Source organism: Danio rerio, chromosome 4 (genome assembly GCF_052040795.2).
Source record: "Danio rerio strain M-AB ecotype USA chromosome 4, GRCz13ab, whole genome shotgun sequence".
Lineage (NCBI taxonomy): Eukaryota > Metazoa > Chordata > Actinopteri > Cypriniformes > Danionidae > Danio > Danio rerio.
In genome coordinates, this window is record NC_141024.2 from 24293125 (window position 1) to 24310013 (window position 16889).

The 16889-nt window shown below is 33.4% G+C and overlaps 1 protein-coding gene and 1 long non-coding RNA gene across 5 annotated transcripts in view; one reads left to right on the plus strand and one right to left on the minus strand.

Moving 5' to 3' along the window:
• On the plus strand, positions 1-16581 carry LOC147844729 (uncharacterized). Its single transcript, XR_015483165.2, has 5 exons — positions 1-116; positions 3862-4030; positions 8692-8861; positions 14372-14416; positions 14591-16581. It is a non-coding gene; the product is annotated as an uncharacterized LOC147844729 (long non-coding RNA).
• cpm (carboxypeptidase M) overlaps positions 14113-16889 on the minus strand; it is a 17672-nt gene continuing 14895 nt past the window's right edge. For all 4 annotated transcript variants that reach the window (XM_087246683.1, NM_001017591.1, XM_087246684.1 and 1 more), the window contains 2 exon segments: positions 16268-16416; positions 14113-14750 (listed from right to left, as the gene is read on the minus strand). In XM_087246683.1, the coding sequence (XP_087102809.1) occupies positions 14496-14750; positions 16268-16416 (404 nt within the window). In that variant the 3' untranslated portion in view covers positions 14113-14495.

Sequence of the window (16889 nt, forward strand, 5' to 3'; positions counted from 1 at the left end):
TTTCCGCCGAAGTGACGCGTGCGCGCGCACCGTATGTGTTTGTTTGGTGATGGAAAGTGTTTACTTTCTCCTTATACTGCACGTCTTTTATTTCTGCGTTCATCGGATATGTCGTGGTAAGTTGTTTTATGTCATTAGAAATGATATACTGAAATGTGTTTGTTTTAAATTTGAGTAACCGTACTGTAACAAACTTGGCGCATAACAAACTTGGCGCATAACAAACTTGGCACATAACAATCTTGGCACGACCGCGAAATTGCAGCATTCGTGTGTATTAATTTGCGACCTTAAGGCGATGTTAAAAAAAAAAAACGTTTAAACTATTTACCGACATAAAGGGTAGAACGGTTTGCAGCCATTGTTTTGGGTTTTTCGTTGTAAGGTCAGCTCAAACCCTCTTGAAAAAGGCAGTAGGTCTTTAATAATTTGCAGTAGAATAGCTTTTGTTTTGAACCATACTACAGAAAAGTGTGTTCTACTGTCAATAAATCAGATATTTCCATGTCATACTGTATTTGTATTGAAGTGATAAAGTGTAATAAATACTGTAATATAAATAAATATTGAATAAACTGTGGTGTATAATTGGTGTATAATTGGTATACCATATAGTTGTATAAAAGTACAGTATTGGGGTATTTGTTTTTAGTTGTTCTTTTAGTGGAGTTGTTGTGTTACCACAACAATAATATTGAGGTAAATAGTTTTTACATTTGCACATTCCTTAATTTTAACAGTCCTCATATTTTTTACCATGCTAATTTGAATAGTGGGTCTGAAATCTCTTTTAAGTATGACTTCAAAACAATAGTAGCACTATTTAATTGACTGTTGTCCTTAATTAGTCATTAGTTGCTAATGGAATTTTATATTAATAATTATTTAGAATTTGTAAGTCGTACATTTCTGAAATTATATTAAGCAGAATGTCAGAATGTGTAAATATAAAATCAAGGTCATCTCAATAACAATGAAAGAATTACCAAACCAGATGTTTTGTTCTATAGTATGGTTAAAAAACAATGCAGTATGTACTTTAAAATACTTGAGTAGAATGTGTGAAGTCAGGGACACTAGATAGACAGTTGTTCAGAACTTCTAAGAAAGTATCTGTATAATGTATGTATCCTGCAGAATGTTGTGATTTTTGGGCTACTTTTTATTACGCTTTTAAGTTGTTTTGTAGTTTGTGTGCAAGAAGGTTCAATTTATATTTTTGTTTTATATTCACACATTCTTTCAGTGCCACACTCCCTTTATTGTTTACTATGGTACTTGTTTAGTATTTGGTGTGAAATTAATTACATTTATTTGTCTGTGAAGTACAGTATGTTGTACTTTGATGGTCATTGGTTACTGTATATAAGTGATACTGTAATAAATACTGTAATATATATATATATATATATATATATATATATATATATATATATATATATATATATATATATATATATATATATATATATACTGTATATATAGGAGCAATATCACACTTGTAGCAGTGCGATATGGATGTATTATCGGCACTGGTGGGTGGCGTGCGTTGGCCCCCACCAGTACCGATATACAGCCATATCGCACTGCTACGAGTGTGATATTGCGTTTATGCAACAGTTTGAGGGCATAATTGTGTATATAAAAACAAAATCAAACATGGAGAGTCTTAAAAACCATTTTGTATGAGGAACTACTTTCTTCCGCGTAGAATTCAAATCATAAGCTGACAGTTAAACAGCTGAGCAACAATCTTTTAAACTTTAGATCTGTAGTGTCTGCTTTTTGCTGGCTGTATGTGGGCGGAGTAATACACAAAGGGTAAAGAGGTTGTACTGAAATATATTACTGCTATCAGCCATTCAGATTCGAGAACCAGACATAACTGTTGTGTGTGTATATATATATATATATATATATATATATATATATATATATATATATATATATATATATATATATATATATATATATATATAAATATATACTGTGGTGTACAGTATTGGGTTATTTGTTTATAGTTGTTTATTTACTGTAGTTGTTATGTCACTACAACAGTGATAGAATCACCACAAGAGATTAATTGAAGGGTTTTGTTATTTTAAAACATTTTTTGCTTGAAGTTACTGTACTAGAGTAATATGTGTGTAAATCAGGAAAATAGTAGAAAAATAATGATAATGATAATGTTTCCTACAGAATGTTGTGATATTAGGTGTAATTGTTGTAACGCTTTTGAGTTGTTTTGTAGTTTGCGTGCAAGCAAGTTCAATTAATTTTTAATTGAGGTAAAGTTGGTTTTATACTCACACATTAGTTCAGTGATATGCTCCCTATATTGTTTACCATGGTACTTTGAGTATTTGTTGTGAAATGACATCCAAGTATGACTTCATTAAACTGTGATATATATACCCTATAGTTGTATAAAAGTATTGGGTTATTTGTTTATAGTTGTCTATTTACTGTAGTTGTTGTTACCTTAGCAATTATAGAAATACCACAACAGATTAATTAAAGTAAGTTGCTCTGGTATGGTTCAAAAACATTGCAGCATTTACTTTTAAATGACACAAGTTTGTGTGAAGTCGGGGACACTAGATAGAGAGTGGTTCAGAATTTCTAAGAAAGTAGCTGTATAACGGAATGTTGTGATTTTTGGTGTAATTGTTGTTACGCTTTTGAGTTGTATTGTAGTTTGTGTGAAAGTTCAATTAACATTGAGGTAAAGTTGGTTTTGTATTTACTCATAATTAGTTCAGCGACATCCTCCCTATATTGTTTATTATGGTGCTTAAAATATTTGGGGTGAAATCACATGCAAGCATGACTTTAAACAACATCAGCAGCTCTATGTATTTGACTGTGAACTATGTCTTACATAGATAGTCATTGGTTGCTAATGTGATTTCATATAAACTTAAATTATTAAGGAAAAAGTCATACATACATTATAATGTGCTTATATAAAATTAGCTTTTTACTTGTTAATATTTGTAAAAGGGGGTTTTCTGCAATAAATATTGCGATATGAATAGTTTCAGGAGATGGTTTGAATAGCACTATTTGTTGTTTTTGTGGAGAGCAAGTAAACATAATGTTTAGTTTTCACCGGCAGAAGAAATAAGAAAATGAAGATTTGTTTTTTTTAATAAGGGAAATTATCTGTTTGTGGGTAAGGTGATTTTTTATTTTTTATTTTTTGCATAAGTCATATAAATACCAATATAAGCAAACACTATGTATGTGTTACTATGTGAAAGAGTGGTGCATATATTAATTACATGCATTAAAATACAATTTTGCAGCTCTTGGTCAACTATAATTTAGACTGCACTCTTCATATCCATTGCGGATGTGTTATCGATGCTGAAACGATATATTGTGCAGCCCTACCTGAATGTAAAAGGAGAGCTTGCAAAATCCTAATGGATTAACATATCAATTGTATTTATGGATGTTTTGAGAGCTTTCAACATGCACATTTGTTTATAGAACAAATTTAATTGAAGAGTTTGTGTTAAAAAGTAGGCATCTGTTGGAAAGCTTGCTTGTTAAAAGAGTTGTTCACTGTACACATTGTAAGTGTAAAATGAAGCTATGCACAAAAAAAGTATTGTTTTTGTTGCTTTTTATTGTTTTTGTAGCTTTCCTTAATATTTTGATAAGAGATTCAGTAATGATTGTGGGAAGGAACTGAGTTGTATTTACATTACCTGCATATATTGTGGCCATTAGTGCATGTTAGAAAGCAAACGTGCATGGGTATTTTATTTCATGTGTGATTTTGTATATGTCAATATGTATAAAACGCAACCTTAATTGATGAATGCTGACATGCATTGCGTTCTTTGTTTGCAGGTCAACAGTGTGTCTGCGCTGGAGAAGGTTCTGCAATGCTTTATCTTGTGTTACTGTAAGGCGAGCAGATGCACTACTCTCTCACGGTTGTGTAAGGATGGCTTCGGATCAGTTTGGATCGTCCTAATGTCCAGAGATGGCAGAAGTGGCTCACACATTCATAACAACAGTAAGAACGAGTGAATGATACAAATGTGTTTTTCTTTTCAATCAATATTGGGACAGCAAATGAAGAAAAGCACGAACATGATTGCATTAAGAAATGTTAGATTAACTTCACAGTTGATCTGTCAAGGGGTAATTGACTCGTGGCTGTTTTTGTACGTCATGTACGTCTATCTCCAAATATGTAGGTCAAGGCACAATATGAAAAGTCAAAATATTGGGCTAAACGTGGTGACAAATGCAAAGCTTACTGTGTTTTCTATTTAGTTATTTTTTTTTACTGATATAAGCAAACACTATGTATGTGTATTAGAAAGAGTGGTGCATATATTAATTACATGCATTACAAATGTTTGTCAGTACATTAGTTAAAAGGTTGAAATGATATGTTTTGTTAGTAGCGTATATATTACAATGTTTATTGTATGAAATAAAAAAAATCAAGAAATTGTATCCAATAATGAAATTAAAGAAAAAAGTACAGTTGAACATGCAATTTTATGTCATGATATTATATGAAATCAAATTAATAATAGTACTACTACTACTACTACTACTACTACTAATAGTTGTTATAGTCAGGTTGCTGTCATGACTATAAGAACAATAAGAACAACAACAACAGCAATAATATAGTCATTATTATTATCATAAATGGGTTAAATTGAGGCAGTTGTATTGTATACAGGAAACATACTTTTTTCAGGTAAGTAGTATATATCATCTCAGTTTTCAGTTCTGTCATACACTGTATTAAATGGTAAAAAGTCTTGTGTTTTTTTGATGTGAAAGAACACTGCATAGTCTTCTAGACCATGTAAAAATAACATCAATCAGTGCTGTTCAAGCTTCCAACGTGATTGTGTCTCGTGGACAAATGCTTTTAACCCATTTGTAAGTTTTGTTTATTTTATTTATTTACAGTGGCAATGTACATTAATGAACATCATTGTAAAAAGTTGTCAAAATTAGGGAAGAGTGGCTATTTATCATTGGTAAATAAAATTACACCTAAAATAGAAAGAATGCATATGAGCACAAAATATAACTATCATATGTATATATATAGTGAATTTACATCTGTTGATAGGAAAAATACAATCCCTCTTTCACCATTCATTGTAGTTGGGTGTGAAGTTGTTCTGACATTGAGCAACATGATTGAAGTTGGGTTATGTGTAGTTGTGATCAGTAGACAAATATGTACATATTTAATCAAAATATCCCAGTTTGGTAGATTGTATGTCTTTAACATTGAACGATGAAATTGAAGTGATTTGTAATGAAGCATTTTAATGTTTGTTTTGACAAAGATTAAAGTGGATTAAGACTTGCAATAGTAGCTTGCGACCAAGTGGTTAAATGATAAGTTATAAAAGAAATAATCACAGAGCGAAAATACATCATGGTGGCTTGAGACTACATATAATCACGTATAAATGAAAAAACTTTGGTTGACTGAATCTGACCCAGCTGCGTACATTTTTAACCTGGGGCTTAAGGTAAAACTTGTAACCTTTCCCCTGATAGAACTAAAATGCTGTGCTTCACTAAAAATATACATTTTTGAAAAAGAAAATAGATAAAAAGTAATATACTGATAAGTGTAATTATTAGTTGAGTGAGGATGGTCACTTTTGAATATAGACTCAATAACACGTGATTTCCAAGCCTTAGGGAACATCTCCTAAGAGACACAGAAATGTTTAGAGTGTAAGAAAGGATTAAGTAATGACTGTTTGTGTTAAAGATTGTGTGCTTGAGGCTACAACGACCACAAAATTATTATTTTGAGCTAAATCAGCAATATCAGTGCTGTTAATATTTAATGTTAAATCTTGAAACTTGTTTAATAATAATAATAATAATACTTATAATTATTATCGCAATGAATGTTTTAAGGAAGTGGGGGGGGGGGGGTGCCATTGTCATCTTATTCATATACGCATTTGGATATTGATAATGATTTTTTGTGTGTTTTAATGTACAAGTACTATAGTTGTGAACTTAACGTCCTGATCTGAACTAATAGTAAAATTGGATATATTGTGTAATGAATTGACTATTTTTAAACTATTGCCGCATTGAAGAATGAAGATTTGTATCTGGAATGTAATAGAACCGAAAGGAGAGCTTGCAAATTCATAACGGAATAACATATCATTTGTATTTTTGGTTGTTTTGAAAGATGTAAGCATGTGCATTTGTTTATAGAACAGTTTGATTGAACGGTTTGAGTTGAAAAGTAGGCACCTGTTGGAAAGTTCGCTTGTTAGAAGAGTTGTTGACTAAAAAATTTGTGTGTAATTGTGCAGTGAAGCGATGCACAAAAAAAGTGTCATTGTTTTTGTTGTGTTAAGGCAACACTTATTTCCAGCTTACCTAAATAATGTGATTAAAAAAAAAAAAGATTCAGTTATTAATGTGAGAAGGAACTGAGTGGTTTATCCAGTACATGCATTGATTGTGGCCAGTGGTGCATTAAAAAAAAAACATGCATGGGTTCATTTACTTTGTGATTTTATATGTGTGATTTTGTATATGTCAATATGTATGAAGCACAACAGTTACTGATGAATGCTGTGTGTTGTGTGTCTGTTACAGGTCATCAGCGGTTCTGCGCTGAAGATAATGCTGGAATGCTGTATTTTGTAATACCGGAAGAGCAGCGCGGCTAATTTTGTTGTGTATAGATGGCTTCAGATCAGTTTGGATGGTCTTGATGTCCAGAGATGGCAGAAGTGGCTCACACACTCATAACAACAGTAAGAACAAGTGAATAATACAAACGTGTGATTTTTTTTTCCAAACAGTATCGGGACAGTAAACGAAGAAAAGCACAGGCATGATTGCAATTGTAGATGTTAGATTAAATGTTAGTTGATCTGTAGGTAAATTACTCATGGATGTTTTTGTACATCACCGAATAGTAACGGAACGTACTGCTACTGGGAATAAAATAACAGTGTCATCCGCACACATTTGATTATTATTGTTAGGACTGATAGAAAGATCATTGACATGGTGTATAGCTGAAAAAGTAAAGGAGCCAAAACGGATCAACAGGCTAAGGGTGCAGATTTGTAATTCTGTAAAGAAACATACTTTGCAGATACTTTGAAGACAGAGATGATTGTATCCATGTTAAAGTTTTTCGGGGAGAAGTTAAAAGCTACTAATTTGGACTTGTTTTTTATGTGATGTAGAGTGTGATAGAGAAACACAGTCCAGACGACCCCATCATTATATAACGAATGCTTGACTTGTTAATTAGAAATGTGCCATCTCAGTTCAATATTTTGCCTTGAAGCCAAACTACAAAGGATGTAAAGCAAAATAATTTGTGATTTTTAGCTATCGCTAAAAGTAGATTATCGTAATATTTACTTTTAATTAGGTCGAGGACGGTAACTTTTGATTATAGTCAAAATAGCAGATGATTTTGTTGGAATATCAAGGAAATTCCATGCATGTCCAATAAGATAAGGTCTGGAGAGTGTTTTCTTCAAAGGCAAAAATAGTCATAGAAACAAATGAATAATTCGATGACAGAGCTCTGGGTTACTTTACCCCAATGCAATACAAGAATTACATTCAAGAGGTTCACAACTAACTTCCGTTTCCTGACTCCAGCATATTTACACAAACAGGCGGAGGTCTGGTTTAACGTCACTTATCAGTCAACATGCAGTCCTTTGGCTCTTGTACCCAAGACGTACTTCTTCTTTCTGCAACCCCTCTTTGCACAGCAGAACTGAACAATTATGTGCATCTTTAATATATTTCACTATATTGAGTATATTTCACTATATCAAAACTTGTACAAGCATCATGACAACATGTGACATGTCTAGACTTTGTATTAAACTTGTCAGCATGTTCCTTAAAAAAGTATGCAGCACAATAAAAAAGATGAAGTGTGTCTGGTCAAGATGTGTTATAATACAATAGAAAAGATTGATGAATCTGTTGTTAGCCGAAACTGTTTTGTAATGAATAAAAACACCAAAGTAATAAAAATAAATTCCTTTTTTCCAACAATTTGTAAGGGAACGTTTCCTGAGAAACAGACAAAGTTATAAATGTAGCGACAGGATTAAGTAGGCTGTCGTACCAAATGTATCCTTTGGTTTGCATGATTTAAAATATGTAAAATATGTAAAACAGTCGTTTTGAGCCCCGATTGGGAAACTGAGCTTAAAGTAAGAGCTTGCGCTGCTTTATTTACTTGATTTACTTTTGAATAATTAGAAGAGAATGACTGTGTGATTGAGGCTACCAAGTCCTATTGTTAAGCATTCGAGCCGCATCAGCTGCACGGCTTATCAGTCAGTTTCTCACTTTGAGGGGGTTTTGTGTAAACGGATAAATCCACAAACAACTTTACTGCTTATATTTGGAGTTGTAGGGCTTCTTGTTTCATTATTGTAAAAAAAATAGCATTTGGATATTCCATGCTATTGTCATCTTATTTATACACAGTATATACAGCGTTGTTTATAGAGTACCTGCTTATATTTTGGCCTGTGGTGCATTTTAGACAACAAGTGTACATGGTTTAAATTACTGGTGTAGTTTTACATGTATGATGTCGTATCTGACAATGTGTTCGAAATGCAAGCGTAACTGATGAATGCTGACATGCGTTGTGTCGTGCGTTTGCAGGTCATCGGCGGGTCTGTGCTGGAGAAGGTGCTGCGATGCTGTATTTTGTATTACCGGAAGAGCAGCGCGGCTCATTTGCCGATGCACTACAAGGACGGCTTCGGATCAGTTTGGATCGTCCTGATGGCAAAGAAGTGGCTCACACATAGTCATGACTACGATAAGAATAGGTGAATGATTCAAACGTTTTATTTTATTGATGTTTTAATCAATATTGTGGCAGTAAATGAAATCATATCAATAACAGTACTGATACTTATATTAATGATAATAATATTAACAAGTATAACTATAATAAGAAGAACAATAAGAATCATCAATGGGTTGTTAATCTGAGGCAGGTTTGTAGTATGCAGGAAGTGTGCTTTTTTTCTAGCATCATTTCAGTCGGTCATAGGAAATGACAGGATTTTTTGTTATGTGAAAGAATAACATAACATTGTTGACTATGTAAAAATAACATTCAATCACTGGTGTTAAAGCGACACGATTGTTTCCTGTGGCCGAACGCTTTTAACCCACTCAAAGTGTTTAGTTTAGTTTATTTGATTTATTTACAGGGGCACATACATTAATGAACATGACTGTAAAATGTGTCCAAATTTGGCAAGAATGGGTACTTTTCATCAGTAGACCTTTGACAGAATATTAAAATGTCTCATCTAAAATACTAACAAAGTATAAAAACATAGAAAAGAGAAGTATCATATATTTAAATGCAGAAACGTAACATGGAGAGGACAGAGAACAGGACGACGTAGCCAAGAACAAAGTGTGCAAGTAGGTGTCCTGTCAGAATACAGTATTGTTGATATACAGATCTTTCTTTACACTATCGTCAATGTTGATGACGAGAATTTGGTCATGAAAGTGAAAAGAAGGAAAAGTATTTACGGTAATGTTGTAATTGTTGGTGGGGTTTTCCTAGCACCTTTCAATGAAAACACAGACAAACCGAATTGATATGTGTTGACGGGAATAATACAGTCCCTCTTCCACCACTCGTAGTCGGTTGAGAAGTTGTTGTAACATTCACAGACTGATTGAAGTTGCCTTATGTGCAGTCTTAATCAGTTGACAATTATGAACATATTTAATGTAAATGGGCAATCTTAGCAGATCGTGTATCTTTAAGATAGAATGAAGAAATTGAAGTGATTTGTCACGAAGCATTTTAATGTTTGTTCTGACTAGGATCGGAGCGGATTCTGAGTAGTAATTGTAGGTTGCGATCAAGCGGATAAGTGCTATAAGCTTAGAGCTGCGCAATATATATTGTTTTAGGATTAATATGGCAACGTGTGAATGCGCAATATGGACTGTAAATGAGGAGTTTTGTGTGTTTTGAGATTGATGTTATAATTGATTTTATTTCCCCCATCTGTTTATGCTTTTGAGTGGCGTTACGGGACCTTAAAAAGTAAATATTGAAAAGTTTTTGAAACATTTTGAATAGTTTAAAGCGATAAATTGTCTGGCTTAGTGGTGTAACACCTTGCTATAAACTGCCAGTACATTTCCTGTTATTTTACTGACTTGTTATGCGTTGCATGAATTTGCAAGAATAAAAGCCCACAGAGCAGAGATCAACCTCCCATGATGCAATTGACAACCGTAAATAAAGGAAAAAAAAAATGAGTCAATCACAAAATAGGTGAAAATGTAAAGGGTGATGAGTGCAGTATGCTGGAGATCGGTGTATTGACGCAGATGCGCTTCCGATTGAATATTAATGTATTAGCATTTACATTGAGAAAATCGAGCTATTGAAGTTGTTTAGTGTAAGATCGCAATAGAAAAATAGCACAGTGCTAAGTTTTTTAGCGGTAATGTTTTGGAACTCTTTATTTTTAGGCCTATGTAAAGCCTCATATGTAGGCTTCAGACTACATATAAATACATAGAAATGTACAATTGGCTAGACTGAATTTGACGCTGTTACAGACCTGTGGCCTAAATGAAAGTTTTGAATCCATCAGAAGAACGTGACCAACTAACCGACTTTTAATCCTTCCCTGATACAAATCCATGCGGCAGTACGGTTAAAGTATTATGTTTGTAAAAGAACATACACAGTAAATGTGTTTTGGAGAGTGGGAATGTAAACAGCATCGTCGACTGTAGGATAGCTGTAACGTATAGCTAAAGTTAAAACGTAGTTTGTTTGCAACTTGTGACAGCGCTACTGGGAATGAAATAACAGCGTCATTTGCCTATATTTGAATGTTTTTTTTTAGGTCAGATGGATGGAAGGTGTACAAGTGAAAAAGTAAAGGACACAGAATAGATCCTTGCGGAACGCCAGTGGATAGGTTAAATTTGTAATTCTGTATATCAAGATACAGTAGTTTAAACGAGCAGACAGTGACGATTCCATCCATGTTAACGTTTGTGGGAAAAGTTTGAAACTTAATAATGTAGACAAGAGAATTGTGCGATCGATCGTGTCAAAGGCCTTCCTGAAGTGGAGCACCGACGACCCCACCATGAAGACTTGACTTTTCATATGAAGTAGCAACTGGCCATCTCAGTGGAATAGTTTGTTGTGAACCCAAACTGCAATCGTTGTTAAGGAAGAGAAGTATTGTGGAAAGAACGAGTGATTTGCGTAGCTATTAGTTTCTCTGGAATCTTGGAAATATACCAAATAAGTGGATACTTCCTAGCAGATTGAGGATGCGCACTTTTGAATACAGGCAGAAGAGTAGACGATTTTGAAGCCCTGGGAACATCTTTAGAGTAGCAGACAAATTGGTCATTTGAACGATAGGATGAAGTAACGAGTCGCTGGGCTGTCATACCTTTGCTTTGGATGATTTAAGAGATGGAATTGTTGTTTTGATATGCAGAAACAGATGTTAGAGTAAAAGTTTCCGCTGTATGTATTTGATGAGCTTGTAAATAGTTGTGATAGAAACACTGTGTGATTAAGGCTACCGAGTGTTGAAAATAAGGAAGCAGTTGAGCTGCATCCGCCGGTTTATTAGTCAGTTTCCCCATTTATGGTCAATAAAAGCGCTGAGCTATTTTTTGTTTTATCACCTTTTAAGTAGTTCAACTGATTACATGTGGAATTGTAATGACCTCTCGCTACTAGAACTATTGTCATGAAAAAAAGCAGCCTTTGCTTTCATGTCTTATAAATTAGAAGTTTGTCTACTTGGCACAGTTATACATTTTTCCAGCATAGTCTAATATAATTCCCTGAGATGCACTTCCCATTCAATATATTGTAAATGACATATTGTGGAACATTTGCATTTACAAAATGGCAACATTTGACATATCTTACATGACATTGTGACATTGACTCCAGAGAGAAGAGCAAAGCATTTGGAAAAATGGCAAAATCCAGTCCTTAAACAATTTAGAGGCAAAAGAGTTTGCTACATACACAACGGTAGGGCTGACATATGCAGAGGTAAATTATCAAATATTTTGTTTGTTTTTTAGATTTTTCCACATGAAGAAGGAAAGCAACATGGCCTGAAAAGTTGAACTGGGGAAAGAAAGTTTTGACTTTTAATAGAGAATATAGTGTTCATATAGAGAAAGGATGTGAATTAGTCATTCAAATAACGAATGGAGTAAAGGCAGAGAATAACAAAATGAAAAATAGTGTGAAGAATGGAAAGAGTTAAGGAAAAAGTGAGGATGGTTGAGTCAATTGTAGTTGAATGTAAAGATGGATTGTTGTGGAACAGCGCTGATCAGTGATATGAATATCCTGCTGGAAAGAACGAGAGGATGCGATGTGGGAAAAGATAGAGGTGATCGATTTGTAGGGCATTTGTTGAAATAGTGTTTTTGCAAAGTATTTAACAGTTGAGGCAATAATGTATGTGTGTGATGGTGAAGGTCGTCGCTGTTGATAAGTGTTGTAGTGAAATGTTTGAGTGTAATTTGGATACAGGACATTTTGCAATGTATTCAGTGTCATTTGGAAAGTAATTGTAGTAAAATAGTTTGAGCATTGCTAGAAAAGCGTGTGGATGGTTTAACGGAAAAGTATTTGTGTTGTATTTGTCAAAAGGCCAAGTGTAGAGTGTACGAAATAGTGAATGGGTGGATGAAAACTGCTGTTATCGATAGATGTGGCTCGGTCATCAGTCTCTGTGTGTTTCAACAGAGAAGTCAGTTGTTCTGTAGAGAAGCTCCTGCTGAGCTGAAAGGGAGATGTTGAAGCAGTCGATTTAATTTTGTGCAGTTCTGTGGCCACAGATTTCTTGTAGAGGCGAATGATATTTGAATATAAGTGGCAAAAATGTGATGTGTAGTCATTGTGTAAGAGAAGACTAAAAGTGTGTATGATTTTAGGATGTGTGTGGTTGTAGCAGAAGTGTTTGTGTAGCGGAAGTTTAGTGAAATATAAGAAGTAGTTTTGAAACATACGGAAGAGTGGTTTATAAGCAGACAAGGCAGAGTATGTTCTGAGTGAGTTTGAGTTTGTGTCTTAATGATGGCAAATGTGTTTGCGCAGTCTTTCTTTGTGCATGTCTTTTTTTAGGATGAAGCAAATAGTGTGACTCTATTAGATGTGATTTGATAGTGTGTAAAGAATTATTTGAAAGGATCCAGCAAAATATCAGGAATTGCTGTTTTAATGGCCACAAATGCAGAAGAGTAGTACAAGAGTATCAGCCATAATGTCCAAGTCATGGAGTCTAGCAGTCACACAGCATTTCCCATAGAGGAATCAGTAAAAGAATAATAATGTTTAATTATATATATATATATATATATATATATATATATATATATATATATATATATATATATATATATATATATATATATATATATATATATATATATATATATATATTAGTAAACATAGGGTAGATAAGATAAAGTGTGAGGTAAGATATTAGTAGAAATGAAGGCAACATTTAGTTATTGATGAAGTTGACACTGTTGGAAGTAGTATGTAAAAGTGGGGCAATGGGGTATATGCACAGAGACTTTTCCTTTTGTTTCCTTGAGAAAACTGGGACGTTTCAAATGTGATTTGTGTGTCAAATTTGACAAGAAGCTTTGTATTAGATATCATTTTTCTCTGGCATGTCTTTAAAACAAGACCATTTATCTTAGCATAGTAGGCTAAAAGAAATAGTGACGGTTGGGGGGGAAATGGAATTGAATGCAGTGCAGCTTGTCAATAGAGTTGCTGCTGGTATTGATGGCAGGCGGTGTTGTTTTCATGTTGTTTTGTGCTTGAACAACTAAATGTAATGTAAATGTAAGCTTACATGTGTTGAAATTCTGTGCATACACCCCATTACTATTAGAATGAAAGAACTTGTGTGTTTGTGTTTGTGTGTGTGTGTGTGAGTGCGAGAGATTTATATGGCTATTTCTTCTTCTAGACACCTTGTTGTTAAATGGGCAATAGACAGTATAATGCACAGGGCAGTGAGCAAATGATAGGAAAATGCTGTTTATTAAAGGCACTGCTAGTTTTGCTGATGAATATTATAAAGTAAGTGAGGTAGAAAAGCTTGGTTTGGTGTTTTGCACTCTTCATGTTAAACAGCTGCAAATGAACAATGTTAATATCCACAAAGGTCATTAGCCTGATAGGAAAAGTCATGGAGTCTAAATCAAATGTTGTTTGTTAGTGTTGTGCTGAATGAAGGCAAATGTCAATCTGAAATGTTCTTTTGTCTTTGTTTGCTTGCAGTGTTGGCCATTTGTGTGCTTCCTCCTCTTCATCATTATAACAATGGTAAGTATGGCCTGGTGTTTATTGTGTGAAATATCCCAAAAAAAACAGAATTGTGCAAACATGAGCAGATCTGATTGTGTCAGTTCATCATCATGATCAGCAGTAGTGTTTGTAGGAGCAGTGCAGTGAGCGTGTTATTCAGCTGGGTGGCACTGTTGTGTGGGTCTTTTACAGGCAATTCACAACTGCTGCAGGAGGACTGAGCTGGTGTGCTGGAATCTGAGTTGCTGTCGCTGTGCTGAAGGATAAAGTTGTGTGTGAGGGCAGAGAAGCGGTCTGGACCATAGGGCACTTCTACATTCTGAATGACAGTCTTGAATCCTGGAGCCATCACCTGCAAAATACAGATCTTCGTGTATGTTAGATGCCTGACTTACTTACTTACTTACTTACTTACTTACTTACTTACTTACTTACTTACTTACTTACTTACTTACTTACTTACTTACTTACTTACTTACTTACTTACTTACTTACTTACTTACTTACTTACTTACTTACTTACTTACTTACTTACTTACTTACTTACTTACTTACTTACTTACTTACTTACTTACTTACTTACTTACTTACTTACTTACTTACTTACTTACTTACTTACTTACTTACTTACTTACTTACTTACTTACTTACTTACTTACTTACTTACTTACTTACTTACTTACTTACTTACTTACTTACTTACTTACTTACTTACTTACTTACTTACTTACTTACTTACTTACTTACTTACTTACTTACTTACTTACTTACTTACTTACTTACTTACTTACTTACTTACTTACTTACTTACTTACTTACTTACTTACTTACTTACTTACTTACTTACTTACTTACTTACTTACTTACTTACTTACTTACTTACTTACTTACTTACTTACTTACTTACTTACTTACTTACTTACTTACTTACTTACTTACTTTACTTACTTACTTACTTACTTACTTACTTACTTACTTTACTTACTTACTTACTTACTTACTTACTTACTTACTTACTTACTTACTTACTTACTTACTTACTTACTTACTTACTTACTTACTTACTTACTTACTTTACTACTTACTTACTTACTTACTTACTTACTTACTTACTTACTTACTTACTTACTTACTTACTTACTTACTTACTTACTTACTTACTTACTTACTTACTTACTTACTTACTTACTTACTTACTTACTTACTTACTTACTTACTTACTTACTTACTTACTTACTTACTTACTTACTTACTTACTTACTTACTTACTTACTTACTTACTTACTTACTTACTTACTTACTTACTTACTTACTTACTTACTTACTTACTTACTTACTTACTTACTTACTTACTTACTTACTTACTTACTTACTTACTTACTTACTTACTTACTTACTTACTTACTTACTTACTTACTTACTTACTTACTTACTTACTTACTTACTTACTTACTTACTTACTTACTTACTTACTTACTTACTTACTTACTTACTTACTTACTTACTTACTTACTTACTTACTTACTTACTTACTTACTTACTTACTTACTTACTTACTTACTTACTTACTTACTTACTTACTTACTTACTTACTTACTTACTTACTTACTTACTTACTTACTTACTTACTTACTTACTTACTTACTTACTTACTTACTTACTTACTTACTTACTTACTTACTTACTTACTTACTTACTTACTTACTTACTTACTTACTTACTTACTTACTTACTTACTTACTTACTTACTTACTTACTTACTTACTTACTTACTTACTTACTTACTTACTTTTTAAAATACCCATTCAATAAAGACACAAAAACAACTTTCAAACTTTGTATTTCTTGAAACATGAATACAAGTCTTACTTTCAACATGTACTTTCCAGGCAACAACAATCTGAAATACTCTCCATTGACATCACTTTGAAAGGCACAAAGGTTGTTTCTTCCCAGCACTTCCACTACAGCATGAGGAATTATCTGGCCCGAAGAATCCATCACCACACCTTTCAGTCCTGCACAGAAAAGAACAAACATCATCAGCAAGCAATGTCTTACCAGAAAAACATTCCATCACATGCTTTCCACAACACTAACATCAAGTCATAAGGATTCAGCCCTGTAAAAGTCATTGAACAGGATTTACATAAACAAAACTACACATTCACAGGCTATTTAACTGTACAATTTAACAAAAAAAAAAAATTAAGTTACAATTCAAGGCTTCTGCTGTTAGAGACAAGCACAAAAGCAATAACATACAATTAAACATTTATTCTATTAAACTTAAGTACAGGTGTCCAAACAGTCATTAAACAAATCAACTACATTCAAGTCAAGATTACACATTAAGCACATGGTAGGGCCTTCTCAATTTCTTTATTAAGCCCATTTACATGCACAAAAAGGGTCAATCAACAATACATTTCCTTCATTCACAACAGGATACTGCAGACAGAGACCAATGGGGAGGTGACAAATCAGAAAA